This window comes from Muscardinus avellanarius (genome assembly GCF_963383645.1).
Source record: "Muscardinus avellanarius genome assembly, chromosome: 9".
Taxonomy (NCBI): Eukaryota; Metazoa; Chordata; class Mammalia; order Rodentia; family Gliridae; genus Muscardinus; species Muscardinus avellanarius.
Genome location: NC_137795.1, coordinates 2,212,147 through 2,236,071, shown reverse-complemented (window position 1 = coordinate 2,236,071; position 23,925 = coordinate 2,212,147). Strand labels below are relative to the sequence as shown.

Sequence of the window (23,925 nt, the reverse complement as noted above, 5' to 3'; positions counted from 1 at the left end):
GGGACAAGACAGCTTCCACTTACTTTTCCTGAGAAAGCTAAAGGAGAAAATAGACAAGGAAGGAAGGGTCAAGAGAGGAAATAATGTGCCCAAGATCACACAGCTGGGCTGTAACCCAGATGTGGTGACTTTTTGCTGACTTGGGCGTCTCTGCTAACAGGTGGTGCTGTGGGGTACCTACGGCCACAGGTCCCCCTGCCCCTCTCCAAGGCCCAGAGGTGAGCAGCCTGCCCTGCCAGCAAAGTCCAAGGCAGTCCTTGCTCTCCAGGGCGAGCCTTGTGCTTACAGGGGCTGGGGTCCATACGCGCTCACAGGGAGCCCAGGACCCTTGCCTGTTCCCTGCCCCTGCCCTTCACTTTGGAGACCTCAAAGAGGAGGGAGGGAACAGAAAGTTGAGTGGAACACCAGTGGCCAATGATACAATCACACTTACATAATGCAGCCTCCAAGAAAGGAAGAAAGCGCCACCGGGCTCTGAGAGCTTCCAGCTGGGTAAGCCTGTGAATTCTCGGAAGGTGGTCTGCTAGGGGCATGGAAGCTCAGCGCCCCTTCTCCTCTCTCTTGACCTTTGTTGAATTCCTCATAATATCTCCTGGAAAAGAACTGGTAAATGTAAGTGTTTTGAGTCCTGTGAGCTGCTCTAGTAAATTAATCCAACCCAAAGGGACTGTGCTTCACAGGTAAAACCACCATGGGCTTGTGGTCGGCATCAAAGTGGGGAGTCTTGGGGACCACGCCCTCAGTCTGTGGGATCACTCTGTCTCGAGAGGACGCCGCTGGTGTCCACCGGGGAAGCGTTCCTGTGGAGGGAGAGTGTGCAAACATGAAAAGCAATTTCTTTTTCCTCTCTCTACAGCAGAGAATACTTTTCTCCTGCTAGGTGAAAAGTTCTGATACTTTTTTTTTTATTCCTTGAGATGCTTTTTATTTTTTATTTCTATTTCTATTTTTTTTTTTTTTTGCAGGTCTGGGGATAGAACCACCCAGGGGCATTCGACCTCCGGAGTATACCCCCCTGCCCTACTTTTTATTATTTATTTTGAGACAGGGTCTCACTGAGTTGAGAAGAGCCTCACTAAATAGCTGAGGCTGTCCACGAACCACAACCCTCTGGTCTCAGCCTCCCAAATGCTGGGATTACAATCGTGAGCCACCACACCCAGCTGAGATTCTTTTAATTAACTAATTAATTAATTTAGTGATACTGAGAATTGAACCCAATGACATGCAACTACTGAGCTACATCCCCAGCCCTTTATTTTATTTTTTAATTTTGAACCAGGGTTTCTCTAAGTTGCCCTGGCTGGTCTCAAACCTACTATCCTCCTGTCTCAGCCTCCCATGTACCTGGGATCACAGGTATGCACCACCTTTCCTGGCAAGGTTGTTAACAAGCATAATATACAGAGCTCTATGCAACACTTAGGTAAAAAGAGATTTTACAGAAAAGATGGGGCATTTACGCCTCTCTCTGGGCTGCTCCAGCCTTAGGATTATTTTACAGTGAGCGAGACGGTGATGAATTGAATGAGTCTAAGAGAAAAGTGATTGATTTCCTGCCAGGCCGCCATTTTTATGTTCTCTTTTATCTGCCAGCTTCCCCCAAAGTGAGGGTCCTCTGATTTAGAAGCAAAATGTTTTCAGAATTGCAGCTACTTGGCGCTCTAACTCTTGGCCACTAGAGGGGGGTAGTGACCACGCTTTCCTGTCGCAGGCTTGCTGGTGAGAATTGTCTTTTAAGATCTGCCTGGCTCTGCCAAGATTAGGCTCAGATCAGGCCCAGACTGAAATAGTGCGGAGTTATCTCAAGAAGAGTGACAGCTCAGCAGAGATCTGTTCATCATGGCTTAATTTTTCCTTCGGTTGAGCCAGTGTTTCATACTTAAGCAAAGACAGTTCATCTTCCCAGGAAGGCGATTTCATATCCCTAATCGAGAAGCCAGAATTTGAAATGTTCCAGTCGGAAATGTTTTGAGGGTCAACATGATGCCACAGGTGGAAAGCGCATCCCCTGACCTATGCAACAGGTCACAGATTAAAAGCAGGCACACTGAAGATTGTATAAAATCACCTTTAGGCTGTGCACATAAGGTGCCTAGGAAACAAATTAATTTCATGGTTAAATCTGGGTTCCATTCCCAAGAATATCTTATTATATGTCTAAATATGTTAAAATCTGAACGAATCTGAAATCCAAAACATTCTGGGCTTCAAGTACTTTGGGTAAGATTCTCAACTGTCATAGCCTCATCCTTTTGGCCTTTAAATGGTTGCCTCAAACTTGGAGGAAACAGAATGGTTCAAAAGTAATTTTAAGATAGCCAGGCTTGGTGGTGCATGCTTGTAATCCCAGCATTTGGGAGGCTGAGGCGGGAGGATCTGGGTCCGCAGCCCATGCCTCAGCTACTTAGTAAGGCCCTTTGCAACTCAGTGAGACCCTGTTTCAAAATAATAAATAGAAACTAGGGCTGGGGTATAGCTTGGAAGTTGAATGCCCCTTGGTTCCATCCCCAGACTTGCAAAAAAAAAAAATAGCTTTAAGAAAACTTAACTACCAGTATATTCTCCACCATATTTTCCATGCATAGACTGATACATGGCTTTATGAAGGGAGAAAATATTTTAGATTCTAGCACATGCATGATGGCTGTTTGTTCTCTGCTAGCAGCATAACTCTATTGAATGCAAGTAAGTGTGAGTTTGTACCAGTATTGGGAATGGCTTAGGAAGATTTGAGAAAGCTCTGATTATTATATTTCAAAGATTGGTGAAAGGACTTGGTTTCTGCCAAATAAAGCAGGCAACTATCCCAAGGTAAATTAACCTAGCCAAAGGTAATTAGCAAGTCCATAGGAGAGGGGAAGTAGGACTTCCTCATCCTCATTCTAAAGACAGGTTTACGTAATAATTGGATAATCTAGCTAGGATGGGAGGAGGGGTCGACCATGACCTTCATGAAAAGAGACATCTAGGCAGGAAAGTACACCTTGGCAGAAAGTAAGGGGAGGTACCTTACAGGGACGTTTACTACATCAGAATTACGTGAACGAGATGGAGGTCATGTGTATAAAAAGTCTGGCCCACATGTTGTATCTTTGGTGAATTAATTTGAACCACCCCTCCATGCCACTCTTGAATGGCATGGGGCTGTAAATGTCTTCTGTATTTCTTTCTTTTTAATAAACGATAAATCTTCAGCAACAGTCTGGGCTATTGTATACTTATCCTTATCTCAAGAACCCACACTTTTTATTGTTTTTTTTTATATCTTTTTGTTTTTTGAGGGAAATTGTGTCCGGAACCCTAACAGGGGTCCCCGGGAACAGTTTCCCCCGAACAGTAACATTTTCTCTCAAAAACTGTGACAAGTTCATTTCAAATTGCATCCAGGGAAAAATTATAGCATTGTTATCCTTAAAGGGAGGTTCCTGTGTACACGAGGACGGTCCTAGATTTAGAAACAGGTGAGAGCTGATGACTGGAACGCTTCTGCTGAGCTAGGTTCTGCCGCCCAGGCAGTGCCATTAAAATCAATATCCTTTCGTATCTGGAGCCTAAATAGGTAAAATTATTTGAACTAGGCACAAATAGGGAGTGTATATAAGACAGTGAGGTGTTTGTAAGAGTTTTGCCAATCCAAGAAGGGCTCAGAAAGACAAGGGAAGGGTGGCCAGGGATGGGGCACAGTGGCTGGAGGCGGACCTGAGACATAAGGTTGGGGCGATGGCGATTCTGGTGAAGCTGCTCTGCGTGGAAAGAGCCCCCATAGCCTCCCAGGTCTTTAGGAAGAGGATGCGTGACTGTTGGCCAAGAGGTTGACCACATTCACCGTCAAATCTAAGATGCAGTGATATTTAGAAACTACAAGCTATTGTGTGGGTCCTCCCATTGCCTGGCATTTCCTTTTCCTTGTTCTCTAACCAGGAAGTATTCCAGGATCCTTAAGACACAGCTCATGTGTCCCCTGCAGTGAAGCCTCTGGCCGCCCCGGGCCTTAGTCCTCAGAATTCCATCGCATCAGCCTCCTGTCCATAAGGGCCCTACGCCATTTGCTGCTTGGTGTTTAGTGTCTGTAAAATTTCTCCTTCTAAGTGGACCCTGTTTCTGTTAATCTCTGTGCTTTGCCTAGAACGAACAGGGCTCCCTGAGTCCCTTTTATTCACTTAGGAGTCCGCTACAGGTTTAAACGTTGGCAGTGGGTGGGGTGAAGAATTTGCTGAGATGCTCTGTATCTACAACCTGACACACAGGCTATCCTGGTGCTCCCTGCCCAGCACCTCACATCAAGTCCACTCAATGAGCAAGCGAACAGAGAAGCCTGAAAATCCTGGAAACCACAGGCAGCCACAGAATCCAGGATATTCTCAAAAACATTTGAGTCACAGTGGACAGATGCCACAGTGGTACCAAACTACAGCGGGCCCAGGAAGGAGCCTGGGGGCCGCCGCCAGCTGGGCCCATGGCCTTGCCGTTTGGTTTCCAGCTCAATATAGCAACCTCGGGGTCTACATTTCCTAAATCTGTTGGCCCTGTCTGTCATATTAGAGTGCTGATTTTATTCTGGCTCAGTGGATGGATGTGGGGAGTGTGTGAGAGGTCTACATAGCACTGAGGGGAAGAACAGAGGTGGCTGCTACCTGGATGACTTTGTGTTTGTGTGTCTGTTTGCTTACAGTTTGACATGGTTGGGCCTCCTTACCTTAGCTATGAGTCTCCTGGCTTCTCTGCGACTCAGGTTTGGGAGGTCAGGACAGAATTTTAAGCGTTAAACTGTTAATGAATTTTTTTAAGCCTCATGGCAGCTGGTCCACTGGGCTTGGACTTTCGCCTGTCTCCTCTCCCTCCTCCTCCCCATGCGCCAGCTCCAGCTGTCCAAAGATGCCTTCACCTGCACCCAGGAGCCTCTCAGATAGGTAGACCAAGGCCATATGACCACAGTGTGTTTCTAGTTCTCTGCCTCCTGCTGCCTCATTCTACCTCATTCTGATGCTCTGTGGAAAGCTGACCATCAGAGTGACCGACATAGTCCCTCCAGAGACCCTTTCTGGTGGCAGGGGAAGCTAAAGCCCTGGGTGTCTGAGTCCCAGATGGGGCAGGCTGCTGTTGCCCCTGGCCAGCTCCTCTGTCCTCTCAGAAGCAGAGTGGAGAGTCCCCAATGGGGAATACATCTGTCTTTTGAAGCTGTGCCTGGGAAGCAGGGCCCTTGTGCCAGAGAAAGCAGAGGGAGAACCACTCAGATATGCTGTTGCTAGGAAGCATGGGCATGTTTGATATTTTGATTTTAGCAGGACTGGAGACTTGCCTTTTTAATAACATGAAGAGCTATAGGTATTTCTTACAATATTGAACATTTACTTTTCTGGAAATGTGTCATTAAAACAGAATTCTCTCGTCTAATCCCCCTTTCCAACAGTCATTAAGTTGGGAAAAAAATATCCTGGGGAGCAGGAGAGGAGTATAAGATGTGCAAAAAGAAAATGGCAGCAGCAAAGATTCCAGCAGAAGCAACTTGCTTGGTTCAGAGCTTGCTGTGGCCAGCAGCCCCCAGGGCCGTGGCCATGCTAGGCGGGGACAAGGACAGAATCCATGCTCTTCAGATGTCTGTGTGCAAGGGCTCGCATCCACTCCTCATGATTCCTAGGTGTTGACTGAGCTATGTGTTCCCAGAGGAGATGACGGTTCAAAGGGTTTGTGTAGTGCTCCCGGTGTGCAGGGCAGGGGACCCTCCAGGGAAGTAGCTGTCCTTCTGGGACCCTCAGAGAGCACCTCTGAGGAACTGGAACTGAGTTTGAAAGGGTGGTTATCATATTTTCCCAGGGAAAAGACAAGAAAGCACATTCAAGGCAGAAGTAGCAAGGTGGAAGGAAGCCCCAGGGCTGATGAGACATTCCCCAAGACTGGGAGAAAGAGTGACTGGAGGAGAGGTGGTGGAATTGGAAAAGTAGACTGAAGTCTAGATTGCTACGGGCCTTGGACTAGATGGCAAAAATTGAACCTTTTCTTTAGGCGCCCAGTCAGAAGGCAGGGGTGAACTTGATCCAAACCTCAGGACCCTTCTCCATCCCTCTGGGAGGAGAGGAATGGGTTCCTGAATCTGATGGAGCTCGACTCTTGACAGCACCATCCGAGGAAACTTTCTGCGATGATAGAAATGTTCAGATCAGGCCGTCCAGGATGGTGGCTCTTGGATACTTGACATGTGGCTGGAGTGACTGAGGAACTGAGCTTGTAATTGAATTTCATTTTAATTAACTTCCCCCAGTTTAAGTATGGGCAGCTAGTGGTTATGGCCTTAGGGCTTTGTAGCAGTGGTAGCTTGGAGCACAGGAGGGGTGGCCAGGTCTCCCTGGGAGACGAATCGCAATCTCTTGGCCTTCAGGAGGAAGCTGGCACAGGTCATGTCTGTACTCTTGCTATCCTGCCTGCTATGAGGAGAAGGGTTCAAACATGTCTTCAAGGAGTCATTGAAAGCCAGGCATGGTGATGGCACATGCCTGTCACCCCAGTACTTGGGAGGCAGAGACAGGAGGTTAGTGGTTTGGAGGTCAGCCTCAATAATTTACCAAGACTCTCAGCAGCCTGGTGAGACCCTACTTAAAAATTAAAAAAGAAAAAGGGCTGGGGTATACCTCAGAACTTCTGGGTTCAGTCCCCATTAACATAGACTCATGCACGTGTACACACACACACAAACACACACACACACACACACACACACACACACACACACACACACACTACTAGAGAAGGGAATAGCTGGTGTGTGGCACCAGCCCACAGGGACCCTGCATCCTCTTGGCACTCTCCGGGCTCTTGGCATCCTCTGCTGTCCCATTGCACTGGCAGCTGTGGGAACCAGGCAGAGGAGGGGCCCTGCCCACACCTTGCCAGGAAAGGGGCCGCGAGCAGAGCAGAGCAGGTGAGTCAGAGCCCATCTTTAGATTCTGCGATGGAACACACAAGGCACGCTGTGAGGGTCGGCGCAGGCCTCCGCCCTTTGGCATCTTGTCAGTACCTTATGGTGGAGACCCAGCCGGCCAGGTGTTCTGTCCTTCTAGACCGCTCTGGGGACAGCTCAGGGTAATGCCATCTGTGTCTTCCCACAGGAAAGACGGGTGGCTGGGCTTTCCGAACGGTTCATCCAGAGGGACGTAATCGTGACAGAACTGTGTCACGAAAGCAGAGACACCACAATTATAAACCTCAGCAACCAGGAAAAGCTACGTTTTGCTACTCATTCTATAAAATGAAAGCAAATGTTTAATATTGGGACTTATTGGTTAAAGGGCAATATATAGCCATAAGAACATTAAAAATTTAACTTCGGTGTATATAAATTAGCTTTTTCTCACACTGAATTGCTATGTGATAAACATGAACCGAACAGTTGAATAACAATAGTTTTGATTCTTCCTGAAATTTGAAATGTGTTTCAAGATGCTCTTATTTTTCGGTTAGTAAATTTCTTTGTAACCAGCGAAAACATGCATAATTACTCCATTATCTATTCCGATCATCTGAATGTCAAGTTCTTGGCATCAGGAGATTAATGAAGTGTAAGTGTGAGGACAAAACAAAGTGAATTGAATCGCAGTCTATGTTAGGAGCCCCGCCACACAGTCAGCAAGGAGTTTAGCAGGAGAGGTACTTAAGGCCGGTAAATGGATGCTGCAATTTTCTCCCATTCTTTGTAACTTCATTTTCCCACTATAGTTTCTAACTTTTTATTTAAATATTGGGATGTTCCATGTTATTCTTTTTTTGTTGCTTTAAACATAAATTGTGCTATTTATATCTTTAGCAATGTGATATGTGTTCCTTGTAGAAAACAGAAAATAGCCACAATTCCACCACCCAGAGTTGACCATTATGAATATATGAGCGTATCTGTTTTTAGTAATTTTCTTTGTTTTACAAGTCACCTAAGTTTATTTAAATGGGACCTTACTGTGTTACAACTTAGATTATTTTTTTTTAAATTGCCTTAGGATGAAAATACCTATAGTTGAAGTCTGTCTACGTGTTTTACTATTTTCTTAAATATAAAATTTCATGTTAAAGAATAAGACACCTTCTCTGAGCTATTCATAAAGACTGCCAAAATGTTCTTTAGAGAGCTCCTCTAAAGTTATTATGAAAATAAGTTTTGAGACCAGAAAAAATTGAGTTGTGTTCTTGGCTGTGCAGAGCTGAGCCTGCCATCGGCGGTGTGACCTGGACTTTGGGCAGGTTTCCGAGCACCTCCAAGCTTTGCTTTCTCTGTGTGCTAAGTGGGCGCATGGCAGCATCTGCCTGCGCCCATGACTAAGTGGACTAAGGAACCATTCCGGGAAGGTTCTGGCATGACAGCATGCTCGATTTCAGAGCCAACAGCTTCACTCCTCTGCCAGCCGAGTGTGGGTCTCCATTTTCTCACACATCCTGGGCATGGTTTTGTGTAAAAATCAACTTGATAAGTGAAAAGCAATATCTCAGAATTTAAAGTTCTGCAACAAAACACATCTTTCAAGCCTTTAAAAATATGGGGAATATTTCAAGCGAAGGACTGGTTTGACAAATCTGTTCCCTCAAATGTTTGTTTCTCGTGGATCTCAAATAATATAAAGAGCCCAAATCTTCCTTAGTTTGAAAGTGTAGGTGCATTATTAATAGCGTCTGTTGGGAAGGTAGAATATATATACTCTCTTTTTTTGGTGGTACTGGGGTTCCTGGAAACCCTTCTACCTCTGGGCTACACTCCCAGACCTATTTTTATACTTTTTTTTTTTTTTAATTTGGAAACAGGGTCTCTTAAGCCAGCATGGCTGGCTGCAAACCTGCGCGATCTTCCTGTCTCTGCCTCCCAAGCTCGGGGATTACAAGCCTGCACTGCCACGCCTGGCCTCAGTGATTATTAAATGTGTACTTAAAACATTTTTTCCTCAGGAGTCTTAATGAATTGCACTTAGCTATCTGTGATTTATTTTAAATAGAAGAAATAGCTTTGCAGTACACAAGTAAAAATCAAGAAAAAAAGGGGAAACATTCACTGCCCATCCTTTCACCCAAATAAATTTTAGTTCTTTAGTGTCCGTGAAATTTTACAGAATCATAGCAGGAGTTCTTTCAAATTGGTCAACCCATTTCCTCATTTTACCAGGCCCACTGGATGCTATTGTATCAACATCACTACAGTGAGAATTACATACAGTAAATAACATACGTACATACATACATACAGTGAATTACATAGCACATTCAATGAATTACATACATAGCTACATATACCCATACATACATAAAATGAAATTACACACATACCCATCCCATTTACTAGGAAAGACCGGGTGGCAGGGCAAATGTTTACTAGGAAAGAGAAGCAGGAATGGGGTTAGAGGTTAGATCCTAGGGTGACCAAAACACCCTTGGAAGCCTGTGCATAAAGGTTGATGAGCATAATTTATTTTGAAATGAAAATTGAAACAACAAAGGACATTGTGTTGACCAGAGCTCATGCATGGACTTTTAGAGGCCATTTGAAGGACACGCTTTATCTGGCTTTTCTTTGGAAGTCCAGAGGCTCCCTACAATGTAAAAGCAGTGCTAAGTGTTTAGAGTTTGAATGCATTTGCTAGAGCATGATTTCACAGGATTGTGATTGAGTGGGAAAAATAGTCAAAAATACAGCCTTGATTGTTACAGAGAGGAAAGAGATCTGTTTTACTGTCCTGGTTACTGTGACTTAATCACACTCACCAGTCAGTGCTTGGAATGCTCTCCTTGGGTTTCAACACTGTTCCTCTTTTCTCTCTCTTAGTTCCTGGTTCCCAAATCCGTGCCCTAAAACAGCAAGCAGGCTGTGATAATTTTGCAGGTACATTCGGTCTCTGATTCTGGTTCAGAGCAGGTGGTATTTTGACCCAGGGCTAGCTGATCCTTCTCTACAATTAAGTGGACACACGTCCCCACTCCAAGAGAAAATACTGATATATTGACATTGGACTGTCAGGTTCCCATCACTTTTCAAGGTCATCTGTGTTACTTGTCACAATGAATATTATTTTTTCTGTGTTCAGCCTTGAAACTGATTCTGTGAAAGAGGGAGTTTGCTGAACAGGGGTATAAAATAAAAGTAAGGGTACTTTAATCCTATTGACCTTGGGGGGGTCTCCTGCATAAACATCAACACAAAATTGTTGGGTAGTAAGTGCATTCGATTTAAATTGTTAGGTAGTGAATTTGAGGATGACAGTTGTAGTATGGTATAACTAAAAGAGCAGTGCTCACAAAGTTAAAAAATGTAATTTGATCTGCTCTTTTGATATTTAGTAGTGAGGCTTTGGGCCCATCTAGTCGTTTGTAAAATGACTTCTTTATAAAACGGGACTGCACTATGACTTGTCTACCATTCAGTGACAGACTGTAGGGGAAAACACATTGTAAACTGTAATGTTATGTACCAATGGAAGGTCATTATGTCTCTATAGTCAACATACTTAAAAAATTTAATTTGCATTTAAACTCATTTTGTTTCAATCTATATCTTGGCCCTTCATTTCCATATTTAAATTTTGAATCAACCCTCTTTATTTTTCAGTATAACTTGTTGCCTGAACACTTGCTTTATTTGGAATTTGTTACCCTACATTCTTTTTATTCTGTCTTTCTTTCTTTCTTTTTTTTTTTTTTTGATACTGTTGAACTCCAGGATCATTCTACTTCTGAGCTATGTCCCCAGCCCTTTTTATTTTTGAAACAGGGTCTTGCTAAGTTGCTGAAGGTTTGCTAAGTTGCTGAGGCTGGCCTCCAATTTGTGATCCTCCCTTTTAACCTCCAAGTGCTGAGATTGCAGGTGTATGCCACAGCTGCTGTCTGTTATCCCACATTTTTAAATTGTTTCTGATTTTTAAAATTTTTATTGGGGTATTACCTTACATTCTAAAGAATTAAAATTTATTCTTTCCTACAAGACTAAGATTCTAAGGTGTTGTAGAAGTGAATGCTAATTGTACATTTTTAGGAAACTGTGGGATTTTATGCTTTCTTTGAATTGGTTACTATTTTGGGTTATATCACAGTAGAACAATCATTATATCGGTGCTGTTCACCAATTGGCAGTATGTTGAACAGTGACTTTATTCTAAGAGCTGCCTTAGTAATCAGGTAGCCAAGAGTTGCATGTGGCTATTTATATCTAAATTGATTTAAATTTTGAATCAAATGAGAAATTTAGTTCCTCAGTTGTACTAGCCACATGCAAAGTGCCCAGTAACCAAAATATGGGTAGTGGTTACTGCTTTGGCCAGCTGAGGTTATAGGACATCCTGGTCATTGAAGCAAGTTCTATCAGCCAGAGAAAACCCAGTATCAGAGGCATCCAGCACTAAGGCTGTACATGGAATTTTTATATATATATATATATATATATATATATATATATATATATATATATTAGGTTTCTAACATAAAATAGTAACTTGTAGTGCCCAATCAGAGTTTCCCATCCATCTACCCAACCCTTCTTGCAAGCTGAATTTTGGGAGTTTAATATATTTGAATGTTCTTTTCTCTATTGCTTTCCATAGGTCCTGTGTGACAGACATGTGTGAATGTCCTGTCCATAAAAACTGTTACTGTGAGTCATTTCTGGCTTATACCCGGGCCTGCCAGAGAGAGGGCATCAGAGTCCACTGGGAGCCTCAGCAGAACTGTGCAGGTAAGAAAGTATTGGAGGATCCATCCACCGGAAGTTTATTGCACTGCCCAAGATGGTGACACAGGACTTAGAGATGCTTGCATAAATGACCACCTCCTCCCTTGGCCAAAGGGAGATCCCAGCAGTGGCCCAACTGGATTGCAACTTGAGAAAACACAGGAGCTTCCCACTGGGTAGGGCAGATGGCACTTAGGACAAATAGTTAGTGACAAGCACATTTCAACAGTCTAAGGATTTCCATGTTGCAAAATCCTTTTGACCTCAAGCTACCAGCTGGATGTACTTAGCACACGGGCAGTCATAACTGTGGCTTGGGTGATGTGTGTGGAGCAAAGGAGAACTGGGACAATTATAGTCAGTTAAGATCTTAGGATAAACATGTTAATTTTTCAAAGAGATTGTTGCGCACGCCCCAGGAGAATGCTCTTTTCCCTGTGGAGAGGCAGATTTCTGTAATAGTTGTCATTAGCTCTTTGCCTATAGGCAAGTTACTTAGCGTATTTTATATTTGTAAAATAGATTCCTTTCTTCCTCCAAGAATATTTATTACAGAGGGGTGAAAATGGGGACTTCCCAGTACAGTCTAACCCTGAAGGATCGAAGAAAATTGGAGCAAGTATTCCATCCATGCAAAGGAAACATGTTTGGCTACCATAAGGAAGAAAAAAGAGCAATGTCTCAAATTGGAAGGGAGACAGGGTAGATTGAGCCTGGTAGCCACAGAAAAGAGCACAAGGCGACTGGATGGGAGCAGAAACCGTTAGCTTTGCAGGTCTTGGAAAGGAGTCTAGATTTTATTCTAAGAGAAGTAGAAGCCATTGATGGGTTTTAAGCAAGACTGTGTTTTTCAAGGAAGACTGTCTACTATGTAGAGGCCAGATTGGAATGGAACAAGCTTGAGAGCTGGTGGCCAGGCAGGAGGTTATTGCAGTAGTCCTTTAAAACTGCTACTGTTTTCCTCTGCCTTGGTTGTTTCTCACTCCATACTTCTCAGAATGTGCAAGTATTTATTGTGCAGAAAGACGAATGGTGCCTTGGACTGGAATGGTGGCAGTGTGCACAGAGAAGGGGAGATAGTCTAGAGGTATTTTGGAATTTTACAATAATATCCACGATCTCGAGGTACAAGCTTTAGCGATCTGCATGTGAAGCATCTCGAAGAGTGTCCAGCTCGGGACGTGCTCAGTCACTAGCCACTGCTGGTGTTTAGATTTGAAGGCGGGATGATCGGACATTTGTTCAAGGGCTAGCAGTTTTTCTGTGTAAAGAGTAAGACTTTCCTAGAATAACGCGACTGAGATTTCGGCATTCTACAATCGTCTTAATAGCCTTAACTGGGATCTTAGCAAAGAAGGCAGTTCATATCACTTCTAGCTCCAGAATGTTCTCCTAGGTGGAAGGTAGGAATGGTCATCTGGTCAAAAGGAGGGCCAAGAAGAAATGCCTTGAGGCTGTGATCACAGTGTGTAGACGCCACATTCCTTTTGACCGTGAAGTCTCAGCCTACCTGGAATTGGAATCACTCTGGAAGCTTAAAGATCACTCTTTAAGTGCCGGTCCCGGGCTCTCACATGCTTTGGCTGAGCTCACACACTTGTGAAAGCTCTGCAGGTGATTCGGGCTCACGGCTGGGGTTCAGAGCACTGAGTTCATCTGCATGTTTACTTGGTGTCCTTGGAGGAGTGACTGGAGTATATAGTGGTCTCTGAAGGTTCCTCCCTTTGGTGCGGCCGCTGTTCTGTGTTGTTAGACAAGCATGGAGGCCTGTGATCTCCCTCTGATGTCCCTGAGGCTTTCCCTTACCTCTGCACATCCAGCCCAGTCTTTGCGTCAGAGTTCCCTTCCGCAGCAGGAGTACCTCGCAGTCAGCACTGCCCTTCTCAGAGGAGTACTGATTTGAGAGAAATAATTCACATTCAGGTGTGGTTGTGGCTGCCAAAAGGTGAGATACATGACTAAACTCTAACCCAGTGCACAGGTGCTGGGTCAAGTAGGTAAGGGTGGTGTTTGTGAGGGAGTGGGTCCTTCCATCCCATCTTAAACTCTCCTAGCGATCTTATTTCATTGTGAGTCCTCCTTCCCTTTAATCTACCAGAAAACAGATAAAATAAATGGAGTCAAGCACCTATCTATCCATCCTGGTATAACATAGGGCTCAGCAGAATTCTATTCGTTTTATTAGCTGTGGTGGTACTGTGGCTGGATGCAGGATATATGACTCCTCTCCTCCTGGCCCACGGCAATACTTAGCACCATTCCAGTGCACACACTGCATTTGAAGACTACACATTTCACATCAGCACCCTCATTTCAGGGACTGCATCTCTGCAGCTAAAATTGCTTTTTTAATGGAAAAGGAATATGGTCCCTGAAAGGTTCCATTTACGTCTCAAAATTAGTTGAGCCATCTGGGTGAAGTATAACCCTGTCAACATGCTGTTGCGGGGCAATGCTTTACACACACACACACACACACACACACACACACACGTGCATACTGTGGACTCACAGATTGACAGTTGGCACATAGAGAGATAAAAAATAAATTTACACAGCTTTGCAGCAGGTCTCAGACTTATTTCAGATTCATCTAGAATATTTAAGACTATAAGAAGACTATTTACTACCACTTTTAAGACAAAGAAGAGCAGTTTTCCAGAGTAAAAAGCCTGTAAGTTGGACAAATAAGATTCCAACCAGAAACTCTCAATGAACAAGTGACATTTTGAAGGCTAGCATGGATTTTAACACCAGCATCACTACTGATGTGGCCTGTGCCTACTAACTGTGTCAGGAAGAACTGACAGAGCTCTAATTCAGCCTGGGAGTTGCTAAATAAAACACAACGTGTGAAGGGCTGTGGTGAAGGTATATACAAGTTTAATAAGAAGCATTCATATTACTACTTATTATTTTCTAAGTACCTTCTTTCCCCAAAGGACTATACTAGCATAATATATTATATTTGACCTTAATTTATGCCCATAATAACCTATATGGTAACACTATACTACCCAAATTTTATTGCTAAAGACATTGAGGCTTTAAACAGATAAATAATTTGCTAAAAGTCAAAGAACTAGAAAGCAAGGAAGCTGGGAGTCTAATCCAGGTCATTTTCCAATTTGCTTCTGTTTTGAATCATTCTGAGAACACAAAATCAAGAGAATCATAGGAAAAATATAAATTCACATGTGTTTATGTGTTCGTAAGGCATAAACTAATCTGACCAAATATTTGGCATCTGGGTCTTAATTCACCTTTCCCATTTCTTTTTGTTTGTTCTCCACCCTGGAGAGGTGTCACTTGGTTCCTTATGTCTCTGTAATGTGTATGATCTTGTCTCTTGCGTCTTACCTACAACTGACGCTAATTGTCACTGCATACTTGGTAACACATTTTATACATGGAGAAGCTGCTAGCAGAGCAGAATTTTGTGTCTTTCTGCAGCACCGTGATGGTCTGCTGGGTAATGCGCAGTTTTCTCTCTCCTGTTTGACTCGACAGCACCCTAGATGGTTCTAGCTTCTCCCCTGAGGCAGCTCTACCCCAGTGATAAACTCTGAGCTTTTCCTTGGTCTACAGGATGCCTTCTGTCAGGAGATAAAGTGACCTTCAGTACCTAGCAAGGGGCATAGAAACAGCTCAGTTCCAGAGGGCACAGAGCCATGCTTACTGAACATATGATAAAATTAGCATACAATGACTTTATGCGTTATAGTCGCTGTTTGAACATCCCCTAGAGGATAAATTCACACTAACTATATTTAGGCAGTTTTCTGAATTAAAAAAATGATTTAGCAAAATGAATCCTTTTAAAAGGTGAATGTGAAAACCAAATCACATTTGTTTAAAAAAATACTTTTCAGCTAGGTATGGTGGCACATCCTGTGTAATCCCGGTACTTGGGAGGCTGGGACAGAAGGATCGCAGTTCAAGATGAGCCTCTGCGCCTCTGCAACACATTGAGACTCTCTGAGACTCTCAGAAACCTAGCAAAACCATGTTTTAAAATAAAAATTTTCAAACAGAGCTGGGGGTGTGGAATCCTCTCTGGGTTCAATCCCCAGTAAAACACACACACACACACACACACACACACACACACACACACACACACACTTCACCTTGAGAAACCATTGAATTCACAGAAAGTAAGAAAGAAGGGGCACAAATTAGTATTAAGTCTGCAAGATCATCTAAAAGTTGTGCCAAATTGAAGGCAAATCTGATGATGTCACTCCCCGGCTTCAGCCTCGTAGGGTCATTGCGATGTCTGGCCCCTGCCTACTTCTCTAAAAAAAATTTTTTTTTTAGTACCAAGAATTGATCTGAGAGACATTCTACCTCATGCGTCAGCCGCAGCACTTTTATTTTTATTCTGAAACGGTCTCACTAAGTTGCTAAGGCTGGCCCTCAAACCTGCAATCCTCCTGTCTCCCCAGTACTATTACTAGAGATAGGCACCACGGCGCCTGCCTGCTTCTCTGCCTTTATCTCCCACTGTTCTCCCCGCGGATCGGCCATGTTTCCGCCCACACAGTGAGCCAGGGATCCGGCTTCTCTGATTCAGCAGTCATGCCTGCTGCTGCCCACACTCCCTCTTTATTCTTGGTGTTCTCTCTGCCTGGGGAGCTCTTCTTGCTTTGTCTGTCTGACAAGTTTCTACTCACCTTTCATGACTTGAGTGGGTTCGAACAGAGAACATTCAGTCTTCATGGATTCCTACCTAACTTTCAGTGTTGGGTTGATGTCTCTTTCCCTGTATGTTAGCCTCACTGTCTACTGTGGTACTTCTTACATTTCTTTAGAAATCTGTTTATGAGCTGGATTTTATCTATTTAGTTGTAAGTTCAACCTTTTATAACTGGAGCTCAGAAATGATATCTGGTTCACGTTTGATCCCCAGGTTTAAGAGAAGGTCAGGCATATAGCAGATTCTCTTTTTAAAAATATGCTTTTATAGGTGCCCTATAATTGTACATCATAGTTATATTCAAAGTGTTACAAACATACATGCACACACGGGTTGGGTTTCCCTCTGTCCTCACTCCCCAGACATGTTAGTAAGATTGGTAGTGATACCTTAATATATGGGCATGGCATCATTTGTACTATTTCCTTCATAAATTCTTTTTCCCTCCCCATCTTCCTCCCAGTCCCCTTCTATTCTACTGGTCACTCTCCTTATTTATACAACATCCCTTTTTCTCCTCATTTTCCCCCTAGCTTCTACATATGAGAGAAAACATTAGACCCTTGACTTACTGAGACTGGCGGATATCACTTAGCAGAATATTCTCTAATTGCACTCATTTTCCTGCACATGATATAATTTAGTTTTTCCTTTTTGGCTGAGTATCGTATAATATATGCACCATGTTTTTGTATCCATTTGTTTGTTGATGAACACCTAGGTTCATTCCATGATTTGGCTCTTGTGATTTGTGCTGCTATAAACATGGGTATGTATGTAGCACAATACTGTTCTGACTTTAATTCTTTTGGAAATATCCTGAGAAGTGGGATACCTGGGTATTACGGTGGTTCCATTCTTAGTCCTTTGAAGATTCGATAGTGGCTGTAATAATTTACAATCCCACCAACAGTATATGAGTTCCTAATTCTCACATCCTCACCAGCATTTATTATCGGTTGTATTATTGATGACTGCTATTTTACCTGGAGTGAGATGGTATCTCAGTGTAATTTTGGTTTTCATTTTTCTGATAACTAATGATAGTGAACTTTTAAAAATGTATTTATTGGCCAGTTGTATTTCTTCTCTTGAGAAGTATTTATTCAGTTCAATTGTCCATTTTTATCACATTATTTGTTTTTTAGTGTTGTTTTAAAAATATTTTATGTATTCTAGTTCTTAGTCCTGTATCAGAAAAATATAGCAGATACTTTAGATGCTTAGGATTGGATTGAAGTGAAGATGGAAATTTATTTGATGAAAAAGAATAGCAAAGAGAAAGATCTTTTTTTCTTTTTCTCTAGTAGTTGTTCATTTTCTGCAGTCGGCTTCCTATCTGTGTACTGTGAAGTAAGTATCAGGACTCAGTATTAAAAGGGGGAAGGTTAGCCAGGTGGGGTAGTGCACGCTTGTAATCCCAGTACCTGAGAGGCAGAGCCAGGAGGATCGGAGGTTCGCAGCCAGCCTCAGCTACTTAGTGAGACCCTCCACAACTTAGTGAGACCTTGTTTCAAAATAAAAAATAAAAAATAGGGCTGGGGTGTAGCTCGGAGGCAGAATGCCCCTGGGTTCAATCCCCAATACTGAGAAAAGGAGGCAGGGAGGTGTCACTGAAAAGGTCAAGCCACAGAGCTGGAGAAAAGAACTGAGGGCTCAGAGAAAGGAGAGGACGTGGCAGTCATGTCTTCAAGAGTCAGGGAAGAAGAAATAACACAGTGGGTAAGAGGAAATTCTTCTGAGAAGCTTTCCCATCAGAAGAGATTCTAGCAGGATTTGAAGGGAAGCAAAGCAGAATCTGGGGACTGAAATGAGGCTAAAGGAGTCTGGGGAGCAACGGAGTGAAAAATGAACTCAAGACCAGCCACATGAGACCCACATGGGGACGGAGTGATGGATTGGACGTCATTGTGGGGAAGTCATCAGCTGATTGGCATTTACTGAGTTGCTCCTCTGTGCTCGGCCCTGTGCCAGAACTTCGTTTTATGGAAGATAAGAACCCTGCCTCAGGAGCCCAGACCATTCACTCTTTTCAGCTGGGAGTGCTCATCACAAAATCAACCTTATATTTTGGCACTGGGGATTGATTGAACCCAGGGCCATTCTACCTCTGAACTACAACTCCATTCTTTTTTTTTTTTTTAAATTTGAAACAGGGTCTTGCTAAGTTGCTGAGGGTTTGCTAAGTTGTTGAGGCTGGTCTTGAACCTGTGATCCTCTTGTATAGGCATGTGCCACCATGCCTGGCTAGAACTTTTTATAAAATTACAGCTACCTAGGCCCCACTGCAGACTCAGCAAATATCTTGAGGAGTGGGATTGAGAAATAATTACCTCTGAGAAGATCTCAGGGGACCAGGGGACGCTAATGAGCTTCTCTGATTAAGAACTACAGCTGAAGCCAAGTGTGGTTCCCAGTACTGGGAAAGTTGAGACAGAAGAATCTCAGATTTGAGGCCAGTCTCAACAACTAAGCAAGATCCGGTTTCAAAATTAAAAAATTAAAAAAAAAAATTGGGTTGGGGTTGTAGCTCAGAGGTTGGTACCTTCTGGGTTCAAAAAACACAAAAACAAATGCAACTCAAAACAAAAAAAGAACTAAAGAACTATAGCTGCATTGTATTTGAGCGATTAAAACAAATAAATAACTATAATGTAAAAAGTATTATGGTATACAGAGGAGGGAAAGGCATCCTTCTGATATTTAGGAAGCTACTTGAAGGAGGTGACATTTTAAGATTAAAAAAGAAGAAAGATTAGAGAGACAAAGAATTAGAGCTAATGACTGGAAGTCAGATACAACAGAAGGAGGGAAAGAGGAGAAGGTCGAAGGGGAGGAGAGAAGAGGAGAGGGGAGGGGAGGGTAGGAAAGGAGAGCGGAGAGGAGAGGAAAAGGGAGGGGAGGAGAGGAGAATGTCAGGGGAAGAATCCAGAGGTGACTGGAACGTTTTACTCCTGGAGAGCAGGCAAGGAAGCCGAAGAGTAGGCACGTATTCTCAGGGAGTCCTCAAAGAACCAGAATTGTGTGGCCAAAACTAAAATGGGCAGAAAACACCCACAAATGATTTACAAAGAGGTCTTTGGAGAATAAGAGCTGCCAATACGTGAGTGGCCATGGTCACTAGTGAGTACTGTGGAAGGAACAGCCTCAATAAAGCACTAGGTGAGGAAGACATGTTGTCAATGTTAATGAATTGCAGAAGAATAGGGCAAAATGGCCATAAATTTTTTTCATAAAGTTTGGGGGCAAAGGGAAGAAGAGAGAAAGTTCAATAGCTTAGGACATGTTTTTTTGTTAAACAGAGAGGGGGGAAGATTAAATGTGCAAAAAGAGGAACCAAGTTCCTGGGAGAGATGGTGCAGAAAACCTGGATGGCCAACATGGAGATGCAGTGGGAAGGTTTATTATGGGCGCTCCTACAGTGGACCTAAAGCCAGCACCAAAAGAGGATGGGTGCTGAGGGACTAGGGAAGTGCTCCTGCGAGGTGTGAGGTGTGATGTGGACAATGGTGGGAGCCACCTGGGGCTTCCACTCTGCAAATGCTAGCTGCCCTCTCATTTGCTGAAAAGGAATGAGTCTTTGCACCAACAGCAGCATCCATGTGGGGCCTGTTTAAAGAACTGTCGACCCCGGCTACACATTAGAATCACCACTGTGTGATGGAGGAGAGGGGAATATTCATTTTTAGTCACCGATATTCTGGTCTTGCCCCCAGAGGGTCTCATTTAATTGGCCTGGTGTGGGGCCTGGGATCTGGGCATTTGGAAGCCCCCCCCCCTAGTGGTTCTCATTTCCAGCTGTGACCACTTGTGGCCTACAGAAGCATAAGAACACATGGATATGGTTACTGTGTGCGAATAATTTTCAGCTGGGAGGTTTCCAAATCACCAGACATGTGCATTGTATAGGGTATTCTGATAGACCCTGAAAATTTGAAAAAGGATTTTGAAAGCTTCAGTGAAAAGCCAAAAATATCACAGAAGCATAAATTGAAAGATTTTAAGGGAGAATTAAATTGATTCACCCCACTCACCTTTTTCTCCAGCTGTTCAATCACCCAAGAGTACTGCACTGAGTTAACTCAGTTAAACTTTATGCTATTGATCAAAGTAAAGAAACAGAACAACTTTTCTCTCTAGCAACCAGTGTGTGCATGGTATGTGTGTGTGTGTGTGTGTGTGTGTGTGTGTGTGTGTGTGAGAGAGAGAGAGAGAGAGAGAGAGAGAGAGAGAGAGAATGAAACTGACCATTACCATTTCATGTTGTGTCTGTCATGGTGGAGGTAGGCAGTGGCGCCTGGTTATGCAGGACACCCCCTCCTTACAGTAATGTGGGAGAAGAGGTAGGAAATTGACTCTGAAATATGGAAGATGGGGCAGTGACATTTGCCAAGCCAGATGATGGCTCCAGGTTAAGGTGGAGGCCCACTCTTCAAGACTGTTGGGTGAAGGAAGTTTTTTAGTAGCCTGAGCGATAACATTAAATTATAAAAAGCTAGAACAAATTAACGAGTTACCTTGGGAAGGTAATGTTAGAAATCACGGTCCTAAGGAAGAGTCATTATTTTTCACTTACCCACTGTATCAGTTAGGATCCAGGCACACTCAAATTGAGTACTGAGGTATATTTAATGGACAAAGTATAGACAAGCCTGATGTCCTGGTTTCATAACAGGCCATCTGTTATCACTCCTGGGTCTGAAAAAGCCAGAGAAGAATCAGCTGTTGGGAACTGGGGACAGAGTGAAAGTCCCGTACATAGAAAGCTAGTCAATAGGAACAGTGGCTCATGGTGAACTCCGGGACAGGGCTGGGGGAGAAGTGGCTGGCATAAATGCCTCCTTCCACCAACCTCCTGCTAGCGTTCACTATCCATAAGCAAGATGATATCCACAGAGGTCAGTTCTGTACAGAGTACAGAGCAGGGTAAAATGGACAGAGAGTGGCTCCATGGGGCAAGTGGAGAAGGTCCAGCTCCCTCTCTTGTGACTGTGCTTCAGGACTCATTCATTTATTAGTATTTATTGCTGGTTTTTATACCTAATTCCCTGTAGGTGCCAGAAAATGCAGTAGGTGCTAGAATTCTAGCAGTAGACCAGGCAAAAATTCCTTTTCCAAAGAGAGCTTACATTATAATGTCAGAAGACAGAGAGTCCACATAATACCATGTTGGGGAAGGACTGGTATAAAAGAAAAAGTAGAGAAAAAGGGAAGCGAATTTAGGTGTGCTCTTTGAGAGAGAGAGAGAGAGAGAGAGAGAGAGAGAGAGAGAGAGAGAGAGAGGAGAGATGCCAGACATGGGAATCAATGAAGTTACATGTGAAGTTTTTATATAATTGACTGGTAATTCGTTATTAGCAACTCATCTTTCTGTTGCTGTATCAACATAAGACTATGCCATTACTTTCTACTCCCAAGAAATTTTACACAGTGCCTTTTCAAACAGGTGGTTTGACAACAGTAAATAGTTTAGATAACAATAGGGGCAGGATAAATAAATCTACCAGCATTTAATATGAATCCATAGAGAAAAAAATGTTAACCATAGAGTCAAATATTTTGAAGTTGCTTTTATTCAAGTATTTCTCAAAATTGTGTGTTTCATACAACTCATTTTTCTAACAACAAATAAGAATATGTGAGAGATAACTGAGTATTCTTTGGACAGAATACTTCTACTCTCATTTGGTTTTAATGAGTTTAGTGGGTATTTGAGTAACTCTCATATAACTTAATTGACTTCTTTTTAACTCGTTGCTTGTTAAATATGGTCAAATACCAGCATTTTGTGGTAACTCTAAGTACATAATTTGAAAGACTCAGAATAAGATCTCTTTGCTTGGAAACCAATTCTATTCATATATTTCAAGTTACACAATTCTTTGCCATAAACTTCATACTTCATAAACAGCAGTGGAGACATGTAAGCAGATGCAATCAAGTCTTCCATTGTTATTACTTTTGTTTGGAGTAACTTCCAATGAAGGGTGAATTGCTATTGGTGTACTTGAAGATTCCTCATTTTAGCTTCCCATACATGTCAAAATTCCTATTAATAAGAATGAAGGGCAGCCCCTTGGTCTCTTGAACTAACTCAGGTGGAAAAGTCTAGGTGTCACATTATTTTTTACTGAAAAATCTATTCACGAATTTTCAGGATCTTTTGGAATATTGTGAACATTGCTTCACCTCTGAGTTAACAAAGAGAGCATTGGCTATGACTTGTCTGCATCCTTCTCACAACTTTTATATTCTCTGGTCCAGCCAGTTGCTGTCTTTGTTGCAGCCACACAGCTGATTTTTCTCTGTTTGACTACCTTACTCTCGCTCTAACTGGTCTCAAATTGACTCATTCAACACACGGTCACATTGATTAAAATGTGTCACACATTTCTAATGTCCTAAGTAGGTTTTCCTCATGTGTGTAATTCCATATATTTGAATATGGATGTAATTACACAAAATCTTTTCTTTATTAGAACTCAATAGCTGGAAGGACGATTTAGGATTAATTATTCAAGATATTTGCAATAACTAAGTAGTCATAAATTTTTTCACGGGCTTATGAATTTATGGCTTATCTTACTTAGGAGAAAAACAGCCTTTACTATTAGTACTTTTAAGTTTGAAATTCACTGACTTAGGAGATAGATCTTTGTGTTTATTTTTAAGATGCAGGTGATTCCCAGAGTGTTTGTTTGAGGGAGGTAAGTTGTTCATTATTCCCTTGTGAAAATGAAAATTTAAACCTGAACCATGGAACGGTCTGTGCATCAACAGGAGGCTGCATCAGTGACCTCAGGCTCAGGGTGAGTGAATGTGGCCATCTCTCCAAATCACACCTTTGCTTCCTCTTTTTCAGCCACCCAGTGTAAGCATGGAGCTGTGTATGATACCTGTGGCCCGGGATGTGTCAAAACCTGCGACAACTGGAATGAGATTGGTCCGTGCAATAAGCCCTGTATTGCAGGTTGCCACTGTCCAGCAAACTTGGTCCTTCACAAAGGAAGATGCATCAAACCAGTCCTTTGTCCTCAGCGATGACCTTCGTCCCAGTCCCTAAGACTGAAATCTGGTGTCTTAGACACTGAGGTAGAAGAGCCAATGAAGGACTGCAGTATTTGTGTGCCTGATTCTGCAAATACACACACAGAGTACATACGTGTACATACACAGATATATAGATATATTCAGAAACATTTCATCATTTGTATAAACTATAGGTGGATTATTATATGTATATTTTTTGCTATAAGACATGTATTGTTTTTAGGATCCTAATCTATAAGCCATAGGGTAGCATTGTATAAATGTACCAGGTGCTTTTAATTTAATAATGTGGCATGCAGACTCATTGGATGGCTTTAACATGTCATACGTTTGTCATTTTTAGGAAAGTTTTCTAAGAACCCTCAATGGCCTGTCTGTGACAATTTTAGCTTTGAGTCGGGATTTATAATTGAGTAATGTGTTTCATTGGAGAAGGGCACATTTATCTGGGGGGGGGGGCACATCCCGTTTCCAAAGAGAAGAG

The 23,925-nt window shown here is 42.8% G+C and overlaps 1 protein-coding gene across 1 annotated transcript in view; it reads left to right on the top strand.

The window, feature by feature from the left end:
* The window catches only part of BMPER (BMP binding endothelial regulator), a gene marked incomplete at both ends in the record, with an annotated part of 235,228 nt that extends 211,793 nt beyond the window's left edge, over positions 1 to 23,435 (top strand). Inside the window, 2 exons of the mRNA XM_080701300.1 lie at positions 11,565 to 11,695; positions 23,254 to 23,435. Of these exons, the coding sequence (XP_080557426.1) occupies positions 11,565 to 11,695; positions 23,254 to 23,435 (313 nt within the window). The remainder of the gene's footprint in view (positions 1 to 11,564; positions 11,696 to 23,253) is intronic.
* Positions 23,436 to 23,925: the final 490 nt, after the last annotated feature.